The sequence below is a fragment of the Cynara cardunculus genome (genome assembly GCF_001531365.2).
Source record: "Cynara cardunculus var. scolymus isolate 2C chromosome LG 1, CcrdV1, whole genome shotgun sequence".
NCBI lineage: Eukaryota > Viridiplantae > Streptophyta > Magnoliopsida > Asterales > Asteraceae > Cynara > Cynara cardunculus.
Genome location: NC_037528.1, coordinates 17062069 through 17083175, shown reverse-complemented (window position 1 = coordinate 17083175; position 21107 = coordinate 17062069). Strand labels below are relative to the sequence as shown.

At 35.7% G+C, this 21107-nt stretch overlaps 3 protein-coding genes and 2 non-coding genes across 5 annotated transcripts; 3 read left to right on the top strand and 2 right to left on the bottom strand.

Annotated features, from left to right (window-relative positions):
* Nucleotides 1-405: 405 nt before the first annotated feature.
* On the top strand, nucleotides 406-3994 carry LOC112527867 (F-box protein At4g35930). Its single transcript, XM_025138711.1, has 6 exons — nucleotides 406-430; nucleotides 671-721; nucleotides 1094-1627; nucleotides 3089-3163; nucleotides 3293-3402; nucleotides 3693-3994. Exons 3-6 carry the CDS (start codon nucleotides 1226-1228, stop codon nucleotides 3961-3963), a joined length of 858 nt encoding a protein of 285 aa, XP_024994479.1. The 5' UTR covers nucleotides 406-430; nucleotides 671-721; nucleotides 1094-1225; the 3' UTR covers nucleotides 3964-3994.
* A 2530-nt stretch (nucleotides 3995-6524) lies between these two features.
* Nucleotides 6525-9792, bottom strand: LOC112511527 (rac-like GTP-binding protein RHO1). The gene is made up of 8 exons (XM_025117189.1): nucleotides 9700-9792; nucleotides 9287-9582; nucleotides 8370-8457; nucleotides 8164-8273; nucleotides 8017-8080; nucleotides 7166-7230; nucleotides 7018-7083; nucleotides 6525-6944 (listed from the first exon to the last, which is right to left on the bottom strand). The coding sequence occupies exons 2-8, from the start codon at nucleotides 9383-9385 to the stop codon at nucleotides 6843-6845; spliced, it is 594 nt and encodes a 197-aa protein (XP_024972957.1). The 5' UTR covers nucleotides 9386-9582; nucleotides 9700-9792; the 3' UTR covers nucleotides 6525-6842.
* A 1431-nt stretch (nucleotides 9793-11223) lies between these two features.
* LOC112511522 (nitrate regulatory gene2 protein-like) lies at nucleotides 11224-14604 on the bottom strand. The gene is made up of 4 exons (XM_025117174.1): nucleotides 13736-14604; nucleotides 13022-13221; nucleotides 12726-12949; nucleotides 11224-12123 (listed from the first exon to the last, which is right to left on the bottom strand). The coding sequence occupies exons 1-4, from the start codon at nucleotides 14436-14438 to the stop codon at nucleotides 11355-11357; spliced, it is 1896 nt and encodes a 631-aa protein (XP_024972942.1). The 5' UTR covers nucleotides 14439-14604; the 3' UTR covers nucleotides 11224-11354.
* A 5871-nt stretch (nucleotides 14605-20475) lies between these two features.
* On the top strand, nucleotides 20476-20549 carry TRNAI-AAU. The gene has a single exon. It is a non-coding gene; the product is annotated as a tRNA-Ile (tRNA).
* Nucleotides 20550-20671: 122 nt separating this feature from the next.
* Nucleotides 20672-20745, top strand: TRNAI-AAU. Its single transcript has one exon. It is a non-coding gene; the product is annotated as a tRNA-Ile (tRNA).
* The last annotated feature ends 362 nt before the right edge of the window (nucleotides 20746-21107 follow it).

Sequence of the window (21107 nt, the reverse complement as noted above, 5' to 3'; positions counted from 1 at the left end):
GAATAGTATGCCCAAACTTGAATCTTAAGTTTGAAACAATGGTTCGAGAGATCTGAACTTTGAGTTTAGACTTGGAAAAAAAGACTTTAATTTTTTTCTAATTTTGTTAGAAAAAAATAATAAAAAGTTGTTAAAATATAAATTATAATTAATAATTAATTTACACCGCGATTTAAGGCCGTGAGACAGGCCCCAGTGGGACAGAATAAAGACTTTGGATTCCCCATGACTCACGTACACGTCTCCCTACTCATCCAATAGTTTTCCGCCACGTAAACATAAAGATCTACGGTTTTTTCTTTAATAATTTTATTTCCTAAAATAAAAGGCAAAATAAGATAATTTGGCGGGCATTCACAATAAATTCAAATCGCAGATTTAAAACCCTAGCAACCTCCATTTCCCCAATTTCCTCATCCTCTCTCTACAGGTTCGTCTGCCTCCTCTCCTATTTTCACTTCAATTCTATATCGTTGTTTTTGGGATGAATCGATTGCTTGATTTTTGTTTCGTTCGATGTATCCACTTTTAATTTTTCTTCATCTGTTTACGGAGTATATTTCGTGAAAATCTTACAGGTTTTGCGATATCTGTTTGACGTTATCATCTATAATTTGTGCATGTTGCCGTTTTTAATTTTAGGTCTTTTTTTGGTTGTTTATTGCTGCAGGTAACTTGGCTGACGGTGCGAGAGGATGAAAGCTAATGGCGACTTCTGATGGTAATGATTCTTTCAATACTAGGAAAAAAAAATGAAGTTCCTTCACGTTTATAGACAGTTGTCTGCGGTTCGGTTGTGTATTCGTACATCACTATTGTTCAGCTTGCGGAAACCGACTGCTGTCCATAAAACTTGACTATTGTTCTGAGGAACGAGACTGGTAGCATTTGCTGCAAGGATCTTAAGCATTAAATTGCTGTCTGTCTGTTTTCAGCAGTTATTGTCTATTTTGAAAATTAGATCTTTGCGTCTGATTTTCTAAATCTGGTTCTTGTAGAAGTCTTGATTTCTCCATTTATCTAATTCTGGGGGTTATTGTAGTTTTAAAGTGTAGATTTTTAGTTGATCTCTGATGTCATTATGCTCTTTTAGGTACCCTGGCCGTGGCTCTTGGTTTAGATATTAGTTTGGATTTGAGCAGCATTAGAGTGAAACAAAAATTCTGGCTTTTGGTGTCTGGAGGGATTAGAATCTCACCGCTGAAATCTGAGAAGAGGAAGTAGAATGGGCAAAGTGTCCCCTAAAGAAAAAATGTCCAAGACATCAAAGCAGACATCGAAGCAAAAGAGGCGCATCCATGGTTCAAACAAGTATTTGAAGCCAGGTGCTCTTGCTCAGCTTCGTAATAGCAAGGCATCAGCATCCAAGTCATGTACAGATATAGGGAAGAAGAAGGTTGATGTTATGGATGAAGAGAAGACTGATCGTGATATTCTGTTTCAGGATAAATGTGGAAATGATATTCCAATAATTTTATCACCTGAAAAGTTCAGATATAATCCTGTGGCTGGACCAGTTGATTTGCTCAAGGAGAATAATTTACAGAGAACGCCCAGGACGCCCCGCCCTGAAGGGAATGGATCAGATTATGACTCCAGGCTTGAATCTCTTCCGATGGAATTGCTGGTAACTGATATTTTCATCTCTATTTAGGTTAATTGATAAATTAGTAAACTTGATGGTATGTAGTTGATTAGCTGTGGTATTTCTTGGTGTAGTTAATTGATAAAATTAGTGGAAGACATACATAGAATATACTATTGTTTGATAAGCATTCACTGCCTTAGATTTTCAACAGTGATCTCTTAAAATCTTATGGATTATGTCTAAAAATATGCTCTTCTGCAATATACAAATAGGATGACTGCTGCTGACAATTTGTGCTGTTAGTCTGATTCCACGTATTAAGCTAGTTTTATTATGAGCACAGGCTTTAGTCTTTAGAAAAGTCTTCCTTTCCAACTTTTTGCTAATGATGATGCTCTAACTTGTTTTTGCATCATATGACTTGTCTCTTTGGTATAAAATGATATCATTAAAAAAAATTCATCTTTCCCTTTTTTTTGTGGTACACACGAATCTGAACATGCATGTGTAATTGTCTGTCAGATGTCTTATATAAATTGACATTTGTATTTAGGGTATTAATTTTATGATACCATCACCTTAAAAAGCTACATTTTGTTGCTTTCCCATTAAGACCTTAATCTCGTCCCAACTGTATATCTTTTTATAAATATGTTGTGATAAACAAAGCGGGTTTACCCTTTTGTTTGTACCATTACTTTGAACCAAAATTTTGTTAAAGAGTTGCCAACTGGAGCTGCAATTAACTGCACAAGTGTGCTCAATGATTTCTGTGGGTACATAGTTGAATTACTTGTAATCAGAAAAGTTTACGTGTGCGATTGGCAATGTCATTCCATGCTTTTCTTGAGGTTATACAATCAACCTTTTTATGACTAATAGGAGCTCAAAAGAGAGGTGATCGATTGGGAGAAAATTACTTCCTTTGAAAGCTTGGCAATGACTTGAAAAAACAAACATGAATTTAGAAACATCAGAGGAGGAAATAAAAGATGCTGTTGGCAATACATATAAAATCACTCATTTTACTTGAAGGCTGGAGCAAATAGTGACAAAAATTATAAATAGGCTCTCCTGCTCCCTTCTTATTTATATGCAGTCAAGTTATTTTGTTGCATCTTGTATGTTACATGATCTTACTTGCATCAGTGCAAACTTTCAGAAATATGTGACCTGTCTTTCTGGAACTAAACTATTTTCTTTAAATTTGCTTTTGTTTATGTCTATCACCAGAGAATCAGTAATTAAAGGGTCAGGTAATTATGACAAAAACACTTGAATCTTATGAACCTAAAGCAATTGCATGATTAACATACAATCGTTACAAAGTAAGTATTTTTTGTTAAAGAATTGCCAACAAAAAAACATTGCATTTTTCATTTTACATCCCAAATGAAATTATGCAACCAATAGAGCCTGTTGTTGGAGTAAAATGGGTTATCACTTGTCAACATATTTTTTTATTGTTTCAATCTGATTCATCCTTATCTGTGATTCAAGGTCAAAATACTTTGCCACCTTCACCATGACCAACTAAGGGCTGTTTTCCATGTCTCTGAGAGAGTCAGAAAGGCTGTAAGTTTCTCTCTTTGTTGTTTTTGTTTCTTTATACACATCAAACTAATAATTTCATATACGTAGCACCATTATTTCTATGATTACAATAAGGTAAAGTTGGATAATAAGTGCTGATTCATTTCTCAGGTTGTTATAGCTCGTCAATTCCATTTTAACTATACCACACCAGACAGATCTCGACAAGAAATATTGTGCACTTCAACGCCACTACCTACCGAACACTGGCCTTTTCTGAGGTTAGCATCTCGGTTCCCATTACTTTCTTTTTCCTTAAAACTTACAACCGTTCTCATTTACAACCTGATGGAGCTTTTTCAAAAGCGTGTTTGCCACCTAAGATTATGGAAATCCTCCTGTTTTTAGGCACTTTTTCCTTGTAACTTGCTCTCAATAAGCTTGTGGCATGTGGGTCCCACTTTTTGCTTGGCCACCTGAGCTTGTGGGTCCTACTTTTTAGGAAAAAAGCTATAATGAAAAAACTGATCATTATGGATGCTCCGATGTCATGGCTTTTTTTATCTCACAGCAAGGGAGATGGTAAGAGCAACGATTTTACGCTACCAAGCACTCCAAAAGCACCTAGGCATGGACCTCGTCCTCCTTCCCGCCTCAAATTGACGGAAATGCGCCAAATTGCAGCAGTTCTGTTCCAGGAATCATCAGCATTTCCTCCGAGGTACATTGTTCCATCTCTCTTACCAAAACCAATATGCAAGTCATTTGCTTCCAACCGAGTGTTGTTCTACGATGAAGAGCTTGAGCTTTGCCAAGCTGTTGCTCAGAATAAACTTCGTTAGTGGGCCCCTCTTTTATGATGTACAGCAGTATCCCCCGACCCCACCCCCACCCCCACCCCCAACCCCAAAATTCCTTCTTGTTTCGTAGGTTCGTATCGCTAGTAGGTAGCTAGAGTAAGTAAGATGGTGCAGTTTTGAAAAATCTAATGGGGTAGTCATCAGCTAGATGGTGGCCTAAGATTTGCTTGCATGAGTGGTAGAATACTATGGTTGATAATCAAATAATATGTTCAATTTTATGTTCTTGTACATACTGTGAGGACAATTTGCTTTTAGGATGTTGGCTTGTTTATTCTTTCTTAGAAATATATACTACAACACTATAAGAGTTTTTGTGGATCCTCTACTGGTAGATGTGAGGTCTGCATGCATCTCACCGTTTGAACCCTGTTTTTAAGTGAAATATACCGTGTTTGTTTGGTTTTTGATTATCTGTAATCTGAGTGTTTATCATAACCTTCAATTATGTTTTACACTTGAAGTTCAATCCTACTCAAAAGATTGGATGTTGGAAACCATCAACAATAGCATAATTGTTGCCAATTTTCAACATGGTGTTTTTTAGATGAGATTAGACTTGAATTGATAGAAGCAAGAGTACAACAATGCTTGCAGACTTGAATTGTTACCTTTCATGGATAGTTCATTTATGAGGCAGAATTGAAAGGTCAAACAAGAGTTTGTGGGGGAGCTTGTGTGGGTCACAACTCACAAGAGTAGTTAAATCCTTCCATCATTGAAGTGCTCATGGTCTTGTTTGTGATAGGAGCTTTACCACAAGCATTAATTGCATCAAAAGTAAGGGGGCATTTATCTTCCCCCCCAACTACCATTCTTCACTTTTTTAGATCCCTAATAAGAATTTTATTTTTTAAAATAAATATTTATAATAAAAAGGGTATATAGTTTTAAAATATCTGATTATTTTCTTTTTTTAATTAAATAAATGGTAGTCTTGTCTTTAATACTACTCTCAAGTCTCAACTTATCTCCACTCATCGTTAAGAGTAGACTCGAAAACTAAATGCTTATGGGTTGTTTGTTTAGCTCTTAATAGTTCCATTAAGAGACAACATTTGAATCGTTAAGGGGTGAATCTTGTTTGACAAAAAAAAAGTCCGTCTTTTAATGGTTTTAAAACTCTCTGAATGATTTTGTATCATGGACCTTCGTTAACCATTCAACACTCTAATTTCATTGTAAACAATTATTAAACAATTATATTTCATTTTGCATTATATCATGAGAGCTTTTTAATCATTTAGATTATTTTGCACCAAAACATTAAGCAACTGACTAATAGTCCCTTAGTAAAAATAAAAATGCTGATATTTATTTTGAACGAAGGTTTGTGGAAGCTTCTGAAATCCGATGAAATTTGAAAGACAAATTTTTTCATGTAAATTTCTTTGCTTAGTTTGCTATGTTGATTGAATGGATTAGATTTCACCATATATTTCATGGTTTATGACTTGATCATTCATTTACACAAGTCAAAAAAGAATTGAATTTCATTCTTTGACCAATGTTTAACAATTTGATAAATTGTTTTTAAAAATGACGAAACTTTTGAATCTAATTTAATACCCACAACGAGTTCACAACTTGATTTAATTTCATTATATTTCCTTTGACACATTCCATTTATTCCAAGGACATCGTACGAACCAAATACTCCCTTAAGAATAAAAACTGTAAGACACATAATAGTTGGTTTCGGAGGGTTAGATTATGATGAAAAGGGAAGTTATTGTGAGAAGTGTAAGAAGAGATCTCGACTCTTAGATCAATTCATTTCTAAAGCGCAATTCATTAGTGGACATGAGGTTAAAAGTGATTAAGGATTCAGATCTTTTCTTACATTTCTTATCATAACTTTCTTTCTTACACGATCCTTCAACTGGTATCAAAATGTTAATACTTTCATAAACAAATGAGGTTTGAGTTTGATAGCCTCATTGTGAAAATTATGCAAAACTTTAGCAATATAAGCACAATGTAACTTCCTGAAGGAGGTATTTGGAAAAAAGAAAAGTTATTACAGGCAATCCCAACCGTTGACACATAGACTCATCTTTAAAGACATCAATGTGAATGTGAGGTGATATTTGTTGCCTCTTTGAACGGCTAAGGCTAGCAGGTGTCATGATCGAACCCACGACCTATTTTGTATTTGGGCAAAATTCGTCCTGTCCTTTTGTCAACTAAGAGGTTGTTTACTTGCGGCTTAATTAAGCTTATTGGTCTATCTGGCTTATTCGCACAACTCATTTTGGGTTGTTTACTTATGACTTATTCGTATAGAACATGACTTAAACGCACAGATAGAAATGGTGTGTTGTCCCCATTCAGCTACAAAAATGACATCCTTACCCCTTATTTAAAACACCGGCCTCCTTCCCTTATGAGACACCTCATCTTCGGCCTCTTTATGATTTTTCGTTTTGATGTTCAAATAATTAATATGGGGGGGGGGGGAGGGGGGTAAATTGGTCATTTATGTTATTCAGACTGTTGGTTCAGATAAAAAAAATAAACAACATCCATTTATTGAGACAGAGAAATTTATCCATACATGACTCAATAAAAAATTTGGTAAACAGCCCCTAAGCTACACGGCGAAGGCTTTCCGAAGGAGGCATTAACTGTGTTTCAAGACCAAGAAAACCGTAACATAAATCTGCAGCAAACCAACGAAAACCAGCCGACACGAAAGGCACAAAAGCGAAGACCGAAGAGCATTGCAATACGAATTCTTGGCCAAACTACATGATTAGTACATTATGATCTTCGAGTAGTTAAAAGATCAGAAATACAAATCAACAAACATATGATGAAAAATGAACCCAAATCAACAAGATATTTTCGGTCTCTTTTAATCACAATATCGAGCACGCCTTTTGACCTTTTCCCTTCTTTTTCTTCGCCTTTGGAGGCTGCAGCACGACCTTGATTGCAGCATCGAAAACTTGTTTCACATTCTGCCAGAAAAGAAACAAACAGGATTCAACTTACGGGCCAAGATTTATGAAATCGAACCAAGATTCAACTTACGAGCTGTGTTTTTGAACTACATTCAATGTATTCAGGAGCTCCTATCGTCTGCATTAACTCCTCTCCCTGTAAAAAAGAAGCAAGATTTAATTAGGAAAAACTGAACCCTTTTTGGTCGTAAGGATATAACGGGTATGAGTTTAGTTACCTGAGCAGCAGTAATGGGAGTTGCACCAGGATGGTCTTCGAAGAACTGCTTATCATCCCGAAGATCTACACTTGTTAAAGATTCATATCGGTTTAAACTATAGATACGCTTCAAGCGCATTTCAATTGTGTTTTAAGACATGCATTTCATATGTTTGCTACATTTTATGATGGTTATATATATATATATATATATATATATAGAGAGAGAGAGAGAGAGAGAGAGAGTCAGGTTCGGGGAAACCACAAAAAAATGGAAAACTGAGGAACACCCTGATAACCATTGACTTGTCCGATATGCACATATACATAAAAGTAATTTGAAAATGTCTCCTGGTTTCTATACATGTGTGCATACTTGAAAATTTACTTTTATGCACATGTGCATACCTGACAAATGAATTGATTATTAGGGTGTTACTCAGTTTTTCATCTTTTTGTAGTTTCCCGTTGCTATGTTTGGCAAACTAGGTGATAAGCTAGCTGATAACTAGTCATAGTCTGGTAAAAACTACGTAATAAGCTAGATGACAATGTAAAAGAAACTAAAAGAACATGTTGAAAAATACCAAAGCTAGTTTACGGCTAACCAAACAAGACTTCGCTAATGTTATCAACTCGTCTGGATGGTCGATCTTTACAACTTCGCCAAACACCAAATAAGACCTTTTGATTTACGTGGTAATGAATAAGTTTAGAATAAACAAACTACACACGAAAACACATTACGAATTGTATATTTGTATTACAAGCACAAAAGGTTGAACACAAGTAATGAAGTAAGATGGAGTCATAAATACCGAAGCATCAAGATTTTACGGCTGAAGAAAGAACGCTCGTAAAACAACTCACCGAGTTTTGTCCCAACAAGCACGATCGGGACACCAGGGGCATAATGCTCTAATTCTGGAATCCACTGTGAATACAAAACCCCAACAACTTTAAGACCAAATGATTACATTCGTTTTGAAACCCGTAAAAGAACAGCGAGATGTTCACCTTCTTGGAGACGTTTTCATAGCTGGCTTTGCTGATGAGCGAGAATGCCAAAATGAAAACATCAGCCCCACGATAACTCAACGGTCTTAATCTGTTGTAATCCTCCTGTCCTGTTTCATAGCTCGCACGATCAATGCACACGTATTAAACAAAAGAAATTAAAAGAATATCGTGCAAATTAATTGATACACATTTCAAAAGGTTACCAGCAGTGTCCCATAAGCCTAGATTAACAGTGCTACCGTTGACAACCACATTGGCACTGAAATTATCAAATACGGTTGGAACGTAATCCTGTTTAAACCATAATCAAGAACATGATCTTAGCTCCAATCCCATGAATCAGATGATAGTTTTTAACCATAAAATGCGTTCTAACTTTCGAAATAATCATATCGATCGACAAAATCTAAAGAACAAATTGGATACCCGAAAAAGAATATGATCATATGCTCATACTTCTTCCTATAAATTATATAAACATCAACCAAAAGGGGATCAAATCAAAAACTTCAACCAATAACATCAAGAACAAGAGAAAATTGATCATTTTCAAGAACCAGAAAGCAAATTCGAAATCCCGAAAAAGAATGTGATCAAATGCTGATCCTTTCTTCCTGTGAATTCAACCAAAAGGGGATCAAAAACTTCAACCAATAACATCAAGAAGAAGAGGGAATTCATGATTTTCAAGAATCTCAAAGCAAATTGAATACCCCAAGAGAATGTGATCATATGCTGCTCCTTCTTCCTATATGTTGTATAGAAATCAATCAAAAGGGGATCAAAATGTTCAACAAGAACATCAAGAACTAAGAGGCAATTAGATACCCCAAAAGGATATGATCATATACCAATTCTCCTTTCTTCCTGAATTCAACAAGAACAAACCAAAAGAGCCTTTTAAATCTTGAACCATTAGAATCAAGAACGAACAAAGCAAAATTGAATCAAATCTATCATCTTTACGTCAAGAAACTAACAGACCAAATTGGGTACCCAAAAAGAATCTCATTTTCCATACATTGAAACAGTAATGATTAAACCAATAGAATTCAAGAACAAGAATAACACGAATCATATTTTATTCAAAAAATCAGAACAGAAAAATTGAGATTATGACCGTTGGAAAGGTGTTGCTTGTGTAGGAAATCAAGAGACATGTCTTTCCGACAGCCCCATCGCCAACGGTGACGCACTTTATGAACCTCGATGCACTCATTCTTGTTCAAATTGATCCTCAGATCTTCTTCTATCCTCAGAAGACCTGATCACGAACTAACCCACCAACTCAACAACTTCCGTTTTCTTCTCTTCTTTCTTTCTTTCCTTTCTCACCAATTTCACCACCCTTGTTGTCGGTTTAAAGAAATAACGAAAAATTTGCAGGTTTTTTCAGCCAAACCCCAACAAGAAACCCTAAAGAAAAAAATGCAAAAAGGGAAAATTGTAGAATAGAAGGAGTAATTTTCTTCTTTTGTTGGAACAGAAAACCCTAAAGAAAGGGACGTTTGGGATTGAAAGAAATGTGAGAACCTCTGTTTCGCCGGGAAACAATGCTGTTGAAACGTTCGGTGGGTGGTGGAGAATGGAGATGAACTCTCTCTCCCCCCCTTTTCTTCCTTCTTTCTCTCTGGATTTCTTGATTTAAAAAAGTTGAAAAAGATCCTAAATTTCGTGTTTTTGTTGTGCCAACGAAAATGGGGTTTTGAACTTTGAATGGATGGAAAGATGTTTGAAAATTGATGAATGGTTTGATGTAAAATGATTTAAGAGGCTGTCATGATATAGTGTAAAATGAAATATATTTTTTGGTAATCGTGTATAGTAAAATTAGGGTTCTTAATGGTTAAGAGAGATTCATGATACAAAATTATTCAGAGGGTTTTAAAACCATTAAGAGACAGACTTTTCTACCAAACAAGATTCACCTCTTATCGATTCAAATGTTGCCTTTTAATGGAACTATTAAGAGGTAAACAAACAACCCCGGATTTAATTTTGCACTAAACTACACATATTTGTCGCACTTTAATAGAAATCATGAATCATTACTTTAATAATTTAACCCATATTACACATTTTAGAATATGGCATCTCCCATGAATGGTATTGGAAATTGTGACATGTATTTTGTTCGATTACAGGTCAAAACGGTGCATAATTAATGAAATAGAGAGACGTATATATAACGTTATAGGGACTTATATATAGTGTTTACGAATGTGGAGAAGGCATAGGATAGCATGTCACGTAGCAGTGATATGGAGGACTCTTGGGGTTAGCTTCAAGGTATATTGGGCCGATTCAGGAATTATACTTGTGTATGAGGACATGCGTAACGACATCAGTGGGTGACACGATGTTGTCTTGGTGGAGATAGGAAACTAAGCCATTCGTTTTTGTTGTAGTCTTGGACGAGATTTCCCGAGGGATCAATGCTGGTGTTCCATTGTGTAGGTAGCAAAATCGAAGGCAGAGATGAATGGAAGGTTGGAGTAGCGAATGGTTTTACTGAAACAAAAGGTTCGAGCATCTAGGCCTCTTAGTTCAAAAGGTCAAATTCAAGCATCTAGGCCTCTTACTTCAAAAAGAGGAATATCTCAGTTGGTAGTCAACTCATAGTGAAGCTATTGGTAGCCCACAACTTGATATTTTTCTATCTATGTAAACAAGGTCTTTCTTTTACAGATACTTTTGAAGAAGTCAAGGTTTTGATGATGTCATGTCTATGTACATTTCAACTACTTAATAGTTCTATTAAGAGGTAACCTCTGAATCGTTAAGAGTGTGAATCTTGTTTGGCAAAAAAAAAAAAAAAAATCTGTCTCTTAATAATTCTAAAACCTTCTGAATGATTTTGTATCTTGTATCTCCCTTAACCGTTAAAAGCCCTAATTTCATTGTACACACTTACCAAACAATTATAGTTCATTTTGCACTATATCATGATAGCCTTTTAATTATACTGATTACTTAATCATTCAACAATCGTCAAACAACCGATAATTTAACATATTAATTATTTAATTAAATAAAAAAATGGATCCTTCCCACCAAAATGTCTTTTGAGATTCCTTTTGCTTTTGTAGTGCTGTGAACATGTCTCAAAAGAATCATATGGAATGGGAATCAAATATACGTAACGAAATACATCCTCAAAAGTCCAACACCTAAAATAAAAACACCATTTAAAGCATTAGCCTCTTTACATCCTGCACGTTTTCGGGCCTTTTTGCATGGTTGTAAACCGACTCGAACCCGTGGGTGCACACGTTTGCGAAACCCGTCACCGCTTGAAAAACATGCGGTAACCCGATCTGTAAGTTGCTCAACGTCATAGCTCTTGTTACCCCGATCGATTTCTCAAATTTTCCCCTCTCTTCTTCCGTTTTTGCCCTCAACGACTCCACCTTCCCTCGTTTCTCCCTCACCGGGTCCCGCCCGCTCGACGACCCCGAAAACGGACCGAACTTACGTTCAAGAGCCCGGAGCTCCACCATTTTTTTCTCAAGCTCCTTAAACGCTGACTCCGATCTTTTCTTCTGCTTCTGCTCCTCGGCTTGTTGGACTACTATGGCATGAATTGCGGTTAGTAACGCTTTGATGCCCTCGGAGGCGACCTTGTCAGGGGCATTATCGACCACGAGATGCCATTCTTCACAAAGGGTGTAGATCGCAGAATCTTGTTTGGTTTGGGATAACGAGGTTTTGCCGAACTGGAAGAGGCTGAGGCGGAGCCAGCCGGTCAAAGATTGGACGTAATCACGTTGACTTTTTATGAGGTTGCAGAAGGAAATGTGCCATTGTTGGACCTCGACCTCGAGCTGGAGAACCGCTTGGCGGTGGATTTCGGAGGTCGGGTCAGTCGACGGGACGAGATGGAGGTACTTGAGCTGCTGGACTATGTGCATTTGGACTTGGTGGCTTTCATATAAACTCCTCCACATGATCATTAATCTGCAAGAAATTTGACCATAAAAAAGGGTCAAAATTTGTGTTTCTGTGCATTTGTAGCAGTACAGTACAACTTGCAGCAGCGTATCTGCTTTCTTACAGTTCTTGTCCTTTGCTTTTGATTGTATGGAACAAGATAAATGTACTATAAAACATGGTATCAATAATAAAGCAACAGGGAAAAGGTACAAAGGATATGAAACAAGATTGATAAATTACTAAACTACCCATGTCAAATTAAAACCTTAAAACCTTCGGCAAATTTTTCATCTGTCTACCTCACTCTAGACCGTCTAGTCTTGTCCCCGGCCTTGTCCTATCCAAATACCTTAAGGGTGTGTTTGGTATGCAGATGGGACTGCGTCGAACTAGTTGTTTGTCCGACTAGAAAAGGACCGGACAAGTTGTATGCATTATGTTCTTAAGCTAGATAGAACATTAAAGACCCATATCAAACCGGACCACGAAAACCAAACCGAACCAGCTCAATTGGTTCCGAATCAAAACCGAACTATGCTATATATCCTAAGCATGAACCAAGCTGAACCATTTGGATTGGTTCGACAATGAAAGGATGTATGGGGATATTATATAAGAAGACTAACCCTTTAACAAGCTCAACAAGTTGCGGGTAAAGCTCTTCTTCTCGGAGTTTGACAATCTCATGTGACGTTGACTCGATCGCCTGAGAAGAAACCATCATTCTCGACTCCAACTTCTCCACTTCTTTCTTCGCTTTCTCCGTCTTCATATAATCGGCCCTCTTAACCTCCATTTTCCTCAACTGTTCCACCCTCTTTCCATGCTCAATCTTCAAACTCTCCACATTCTAAAACCCCAACCAAAAATCACAATTAATCAATCGAGGGAGAGAAAAGTAAATTCACATGAATTTCCTTACCTTAACCTCTTGACATAGCTTCTTCTCCCATGCATACAATCTCTCCACCGTAGAACAATGGCTACCACCACCACCACCACCAACCACCGGATCTCCGACCATTTCATCACAACCCAACTTCCCAAGCATGTTCATCTTTGAGGTCGAGCTCCATGAGCCAAACAATGGGCTCAAATTCTTCCCATACTCGTGAATTTTACCTAAAATCAAGATTTCTTGAAGTCAAACCTAATGCTTATATATTCAAGATTTATGTTGATTTTTTCAGTTTTTTTTATCTTCGGCAAATCATGGATTGTAGCTCATTTGTATGTGAATTCTAACATGTTACGAATTTTTCTAAAACCAAAATCAATTTTTTAAATTTTGAAGTTAAAGATCTATCTGTTTGACACTAAAAAGTCAAAAGTGGATACAATTAAGGAGTATTTAATCATGGTCATAACTCATAAAGACCATAATTTACTGTTTGACCATTGAAAAAAAGTTTGACCCAACAAGATCCTATCTTCCCAATTGAAAACCCTAAAAAAGTAAATTACACATTCAATACCCATGTGAATTTTAATAGTGTTAACATGTTATGGTATGATGATGAGGACAAAGAACACACAGACACACGTGTGCACGTGTTGAATACTCATCACATCAGTATCTTGGACACATGCTTCCCAAATTTGTTAATTTGAAATTGAAATTATTAATTGGATTTACCTGATGATCTTTGGCCGGGAAAGGTACACGCCGGAACTTCCAACAATGCAGAAAGCTTTCCGCCGGAATCCGCCGCCTGGAGGAAGTATTCATCCAGTTCTTTAATGATCTCCACCAGGTCTTTGATTTTCGTCGACACTACTAACGCCATCTCGCTTGTAGTGGCGGTGGAAGCAGAGATCTTGGAGAACCCACTAACGCCGGAAGGCGGCGGCGCCACGGTTGTGGTGGTCACGGCTGTTTCCGATGCAATGGTGGTGGACCTGTCTTCCCATTCTTCGTCGTCTACAGTCCCTGACCGTGTCGACGACGGCATAAACGGGTCCCAGAAATCCCATGTGGACGACGGCGGCGGAGGCGGTGGCGGAAGTGGGGTGGAAGCGGTGTTGGTGGTGGATGTTGTCCATGTCTCGGAGGTTGGACTCATCGGAGGTGGTGGTGGAGCGTGTGGTGTGGGAGTTTGTGGAGGAGGAGGTGAAGGAAGGGTTGGCGCCGAGTGGCGGTGTTGAGGGTGGTGGAGGGTGGTTTCAGCGGTGGCGAACTGGAGTAGGGCGGAGCCGGTGGTTCTTAAAGACCTTAAATACATGCTATGTGAAGCAGAGAAAGCATGTCTTGCTTTTACAAACTGTTTCATGTATCTTTTTCTTGCCTTACACCTTGAAACCATCTCATCTCTCTCTAATCTTGAATAACAGCACCCCATTTCTCTCTCTCTCTCTCTCTCTCTCTCTGTCTTCAATCTTTCACTCAAAATCCCTTCTGGGCTTTTGTTAATTCCACAAGAACATCAAAGAGAACCCAAAATCTTGATCATTTTTAATCAAATCCCTTCTCTCTCTATATAACTATCCAGATGGTTAAGAGTTGAGGGTAGGGTAGGGTAGGGTAGGGTAGGGGGTCCAGTTCAGGGAAGGAGAAGAGGCAAGAAGACAAGTCTTGCACATATAAACCCTCACCTTCTGGTATTTTATGTATGTATCACATTCTCTCTCTGTGTGTGTATATATATATATATATGAGCTTCTGTCTCTATAGGTTTTGGTGTGGAGAGTAGTGTAGTGTAGTGGGGGAGGAGGGGCAGAAGAAGACAAGTCTTTTGAGAAGTACAGCAGAAACAGCACAAACAGTGTTGGGCAGAGTGCAAAAGAGAGGTTTATTTTGTGTTAATGACCAGAGTACCCCTATAAGAGGTTAAGTTTTACCATATACTCTTGTTGTTTATGATTCAGATTTTTTGAGTATGATCTCTTGAGTTGAGGTTAAAAGGGGTAGATTGGGTAAAGAGGGAAATTTGAAGGGGTTTCAAACCTTTGGTCTTCTTGGTTAATTTCCACTTTCATTATCGTTGTGGATGAAGCAACGGTTTTGGGAAATTGATAACAAAATTCACTTCTTAATATATTTACAATGTAATTTTTGTTTTAGGGGATATTTGCTGAATGATTTGGTGCAAAATAATTAAAATGTGAAAATGATTAAAAGACTCTCATTATATAGTATAAAATAAAATATAATTGTTTGGTAATTATTTACAATGAAATTAGGGTGATGTATGGTCAAGGGAGGTCATAATACAAAAACATTCAGATGTTTTTAAAATTATTAAGATTTATACTTTTTTTACCAAACAAGATTCGTCTTTCAACGATTCAGATATTGTCTCTTTATTGAACTATTAAGAGATAAACAAACAACCCTTTAATTAGATTTTATACTAGAATGATACTCGTACAATGCAGTGAGATATGTCTTTGATTTTAAGGTTTGGCTTTATCGATGTTATAATACGATTTTATGTGGTTTTGAGAAAAAGAAAATGTTTTTATTTTTGAATAAAATATAATTTGAAGATATTATATAATTTTGAAAAAAATAATCGATATCAAATTAACTATTTACAAGTTCTCGTTTTTGTGTAAATTTTTTAATTCAATTTTTTATTATGATTTAATTGATGTTAAAAAACAAACTAATTTATTTTTTGGTTTAATAAAATATATTTTTAAAAATAATAATTAAATATTATGTTAGAACTTAATGATTATTTTAATTATATTTTAAATTTTTAATATTTAAAACTATGTTTATCATGTATTTGATTATGTTTATTTGTAGTTAGTTTCACGAATTCAAGCATGGAGCTTTAATAAGATGTATTCATGCACATTCTACTTGTAATCTTGAATTGTAAGTAATATGCGTCAATAAACAGTATTTTATGTATAAAAATTTGTTTTTAAGATTTTTTACCAAATACTTTATAATATAATATATATAAATATTGTATAATAATCGGGTAAACAATTTAAGTATTAAGTGACAATTATATTGATGCATCGAACTATGCAACATATTATAAGTTATAACCTAACATTATTTGCTAATATAAACTTCTCATCCTAAACTTAGTTTTAACCTTTCTAAATTTAATTACGAATTTTAAGGTACTGACAGAAAAACATTTACAAGAGCAAGAAAGGGTCATTCATGAACCCTACCTTGTGATGAAGATCAACATCGTGAGCTTGTGTTTATATTTATGAAATGTGAATGCCTCTGCAACGCCTATTTGTCATAGATGGTAAGGATCACATGATTAGATACTCGGTGTCTGTATCTTCGAATGGACACATCGTTTTCCATGAGATTAGAGAAAATTTCATTCTTGACACGATTACTAATGTTAACGTCAATCATCTCAGCACATTTCAAGAGGCTGACAACCATCATGACCGATTTGCAACAATATCGTCATGTCGTCCTATATCGTTCCTGGCAAAATGTTTGTCCATCTAAGATCACACATTGAGCGTACTAACTTTCTAACAAAGCAAACCACTGTCAGGCAATTGTACGTTAAATCCAAATTTGGGCTTGAATTTGTACAAATTATCTATTAAATGTTGTCAAGAATCACTTGGTATAAAAGTGGAAAGCAAAATAATCAAAGAAACTGAAGCTTCAAATATGCATCAATGGTTGCTGAGTCTAGGTGAGAAGACAGCGATCTCAGTTACTCCAAGTTACTTCAGCGGAAATAAATTTTGGAAGTTTTAAATTACAACCTTACTGTATAAGCTGAAATGTCAATGATTGTATCACAGATAAGGGTTCTTGAGCGACCCTTTCCCCATTGCAGCTATAAATAAACTAAATTGTACAAATTTTAATAAAAAATACATGTATTTATATATAACTAATTTCATATTAAAGAAAGCAACATCAACGAATAATGTCAAGTTAAATACCACATTATTCGTCATATCACCATGATAAATTGATTAAAGGCGGTTTAAACCGATATTTGACATGTCACATCTTTTACGCCAAAATATATTTTATTAAATCTGCTACGTCATATTAGAATCATAAGAAAAAAATAAGTTACATTTTCATTCAATCTGCCTTCGATAAAATAGGTCGGTTGCTTTTATTTTATAAATATATTAAATGTAATTTATTAGAATAATATTTAGTTTTTAATAGAAACAAGTTTAAATCTTGCAAACGATTAGATATACGTAGAATTTTTTTAGGAGTTGCTCAGTTCAGGTAGATGAATGAAAATGGGAACGAAAATGAAAATGACATGGAATGTAAACAGGAATGAATTTGCGTTGATGGTGTTGTATACTGCTTTTGGAGATTTTATAAAAGGTTGAAATACACATCTTGCTAGAAATGAGTCTAAAACCCAATACCACCTATTCAAAAAACTCAGTACTGCAATACTTTGAGTGTATTAACAAGCCACATGATGCATTTTTTATCTGATTTATGTATTGCCAATGATAAGCATATGTTGGATCTATCAACAAAGTTCAAACTTTCCCATCTGTTAGTACCTGTAATTGGCAAATTTGGTGTGGCGATGAGTTATATATCAAGGAAGTTGAAGTCAAAACCTCTTTGTTTTACAATCTTTTGCATTTGGAAGAATTTAACAGAAGAATTATTGGGACTTGTGAATAAAAACGCGTAGCTATTGGTAGCATTATGATGTTTACTTCGATTGCTTTGCTCATTTTTTTCATTTTTTCTTCTTAATTTATCTTTTTGCAGTCGGTTTCAGCGTTTGCACCCATTGTAACTCCTGTCGGTTGTCCATGGGGCCAAAAGGCTTTCACAAACCATTTGTGAGACAATAAAGCTACTTGGGACGGTATAACAAGAAACAGGTTCTCACATTAGTAGCTCATAATATGCAGGAATATGATGCCACCTGCCTGATATCGAACTTCAATGATGTTGCACCCACAATGAGAGTATTTTTATGGGTCTTAAATGTGCATTCGCTTTAATTTGGTCATTTTGGTGTATGCTTTAGGTTAACAAAAGGTGGCTGCTACCTACTGGTAGTATCATTGCATGTGACATTACAATCGAATTCCTTTGGCCTTTTTTTTAAAATTTTTTTGTGGTAACAACTAACAACAGCAGAAAAGAATGAAAAATTCCACTTGGGTGTTGCAAAAAAAAAAACACATGCATGCTATTTTTAATTAAATCGTACATTTTATTAATTTTGTTTTATTTTGTAGTATGTTAAATTAATTTGTACCCTACTCAGAGAAGTTTCTGGATCTGTCTCTATCAACCTTATAAAATTTCTAACATTTCAATCCAAGGAGAGGATGACAAGTTGTTGCACGATACACAATTATTGTCAAACAAGGTGGACGAGGCATGTAGGAACGTCAAAGCTCCTCTCCTCTAGAGCATGCAGCCTGGTTACGATCACTCTTACTATTTCATAGACGATCACATCCGTCACCATGCTCAAGCTCATAATCCGTAAGGTTTTAAAGCATGCCCCTTGATCTTGTTATGAACATGATAACTTAGAACTAGGGATGGCAAAAAAAAAACGAAAACGATGGTGAAAACCGAAACTTTCGGACCGGGTTCGAGGACATTTTATTGGGGACGGGGCGGGGATCGGGGACAAATTCAGGGATTTTAACGGGACTCCGTCCTCGCCCGACCCGATGTGTGTATATATATTACTTTAATTTATACACATACATATATAATATCATTAAAAAAAATAGTAACATTAAAATTTAAAAGACTTTTATCTACTTTACCTCAATAACCCAAATAAGGCTCACAAAAAAAAATAGCGTATTTGTCTAATTGTGAAATCGTGATTTTAATTGTATGATGTTTGAAATCTTTGTTTAGTTTTATATTGTAATCTAATACATTGTTTGTAATTAGTTCGATTATGTTTAAGACATTTAAACTTACATCTTTAAAAAAATTGTAAACTACTTTTAGTTGTGAAAATTAACATATAGTAAAAAAAAATTTGATCGGTTTCGGGTTCGGTTATAATCAACGGTTAATGGGAAAAAAAGAATCTTTACCCTTAACGGGTTTCTCAACGGGGATCTGGGAAACCGCGGGGACCCGATAGGTCCCTGACGGTAGGGGTGCTCAAAAACCCAACCAACCTGATCAACCCAACCCAATGCGAAATAACCCAAACCGAAGCAATCTGATGTCTAATCGAGTTGTAAAATTATCAAACCATTGGTATTGGGTTGATATTGAGTTACTATTATTTGAACCCAACCCAACCCGATGAACCCGATATTCTTTTATTTTTTGGATTTTAATATAATTGTTGAATTTCTATTAATATATATATATATATATATATATATTAGACAATTACACTATCATGTATGCTTTTCATATACACATATTTTTAATCTATTCATATTTCTATATAACTCATTCATATATATATGTTCAGTAACTGTGAACATATATATGTAAATTGAGAAAATTAATTGAATGTGATATACATAAGAAAAATGGATAAGTTGTATCAAATGGTTGATGATGAAAAAGAAACTATGAGTAGAGAAATAACATATTCAAGGTCAGAATAATATTTTTAATATGCCAAAGTATCAACCGGTACGGATTGGGTTGGGTTAAGATTTTTCCAAACCGCAAGCATTGGGTTGGGTTGTTCAAATGTCTTCAACCCGATCAACCCAACCCATGAGCACCCCTACCTGACGGGGATCGAGGCGGTTACAGGACGGTTTTAGTTACCGGTTTCAAGGACGGGGATACCAATAACCGGCCCATTGCCATTCCTACTTAGAACTCGAGAGATGGGTTCGGCTTCTTTTGTCTGAATCTGATGAAAATGTATGGTTTTAGTATATTATGCATAAATCAGAAAAGATTGCACCTGGGCCATGTTTACTTAATGGTTGTAAGTGTTGTGAACTTGTCTATTGTTTCTTAGAAATGTTGTTGGTTTATTATCTTGATAGGTCAAGGCTTCTGAAATGTTATTCTATGGTTCAGTAAATTGGTACTTCTTCTGTGTCCACATGTTTATTTAACTTTGTCCCAAAAGGGTCGTTTACCGAAAGCTTATCTTACAAGATTATTTGATTTATGTGACTTTAGATTTTGCTTTTCATATTAAGAGTGACCCTCTATTTTTTTTTTATCAACTACATGCATCTTAGGTTAACTGTTAACATTACTATAATATGATAATATATTTTTTGCGGTGATGCTAGAAAACAGCTTAAACATCCACAAATTGGATTTCAAACCACAAATTAAAGGACTATTGTATTTTTTTTTACATCTCTCTGTATTGCATGGGTATACAACTAGTATAGATATAAATATAATTTTGTTGTGAAATATTATTTCATATATTAATATTGACATAAAATATTGATTGCGATGGGTGTTAAACCAAAGGCCTATTAGCTCAGTTGGTTAGAGCGTCGTGCTAATAACGCGAAGGTCGCAGGTTCGAGACCTGCATGGGCCACTTATATTTTTCTACTCTATTTACATAAGAATTTCATAAAAGACCCTGAAATAAGTTAAATTGTCATTTCCAACCCTTTGAGAAAACGTCATGAAAAGTAAAACTTACAGTCCAAAGCAAACGGCCTATTAGCTCAGCTGGTTAGAGCGTCGTGCTAATAACGCGAAGGTCGCAGGTTCGAGACCTGCATGGGCCAGATTTATTGTTTTTGTTTATTTTCCTGTAAATTGCATAAAAGTCCCTGGAGTAAGTGAAATTTGCAAATTAAAAACCCTGTTTCAGATCAAACCCAAAAGTTTGACAAAATTACAGTATTAACCCTTTTATGTCATTTTCATGCTTCTCTTTTATCAACTTGTAATCGTAACCAATTAATCGTATGATTTCTTTGGAAACCATAAGCTAGATTGAGACACCAATTCAGTTCGCATATTGCAATTGTTTGTTTATTTACGTTTTTCAGAACAATATAATCGTAAAAGATTTGGACCAGGGACAAATCCAGAACGAGAGACATTTTCGTCCTTTTATCGATTTTTTGGTCTTTTACTTAAGAGT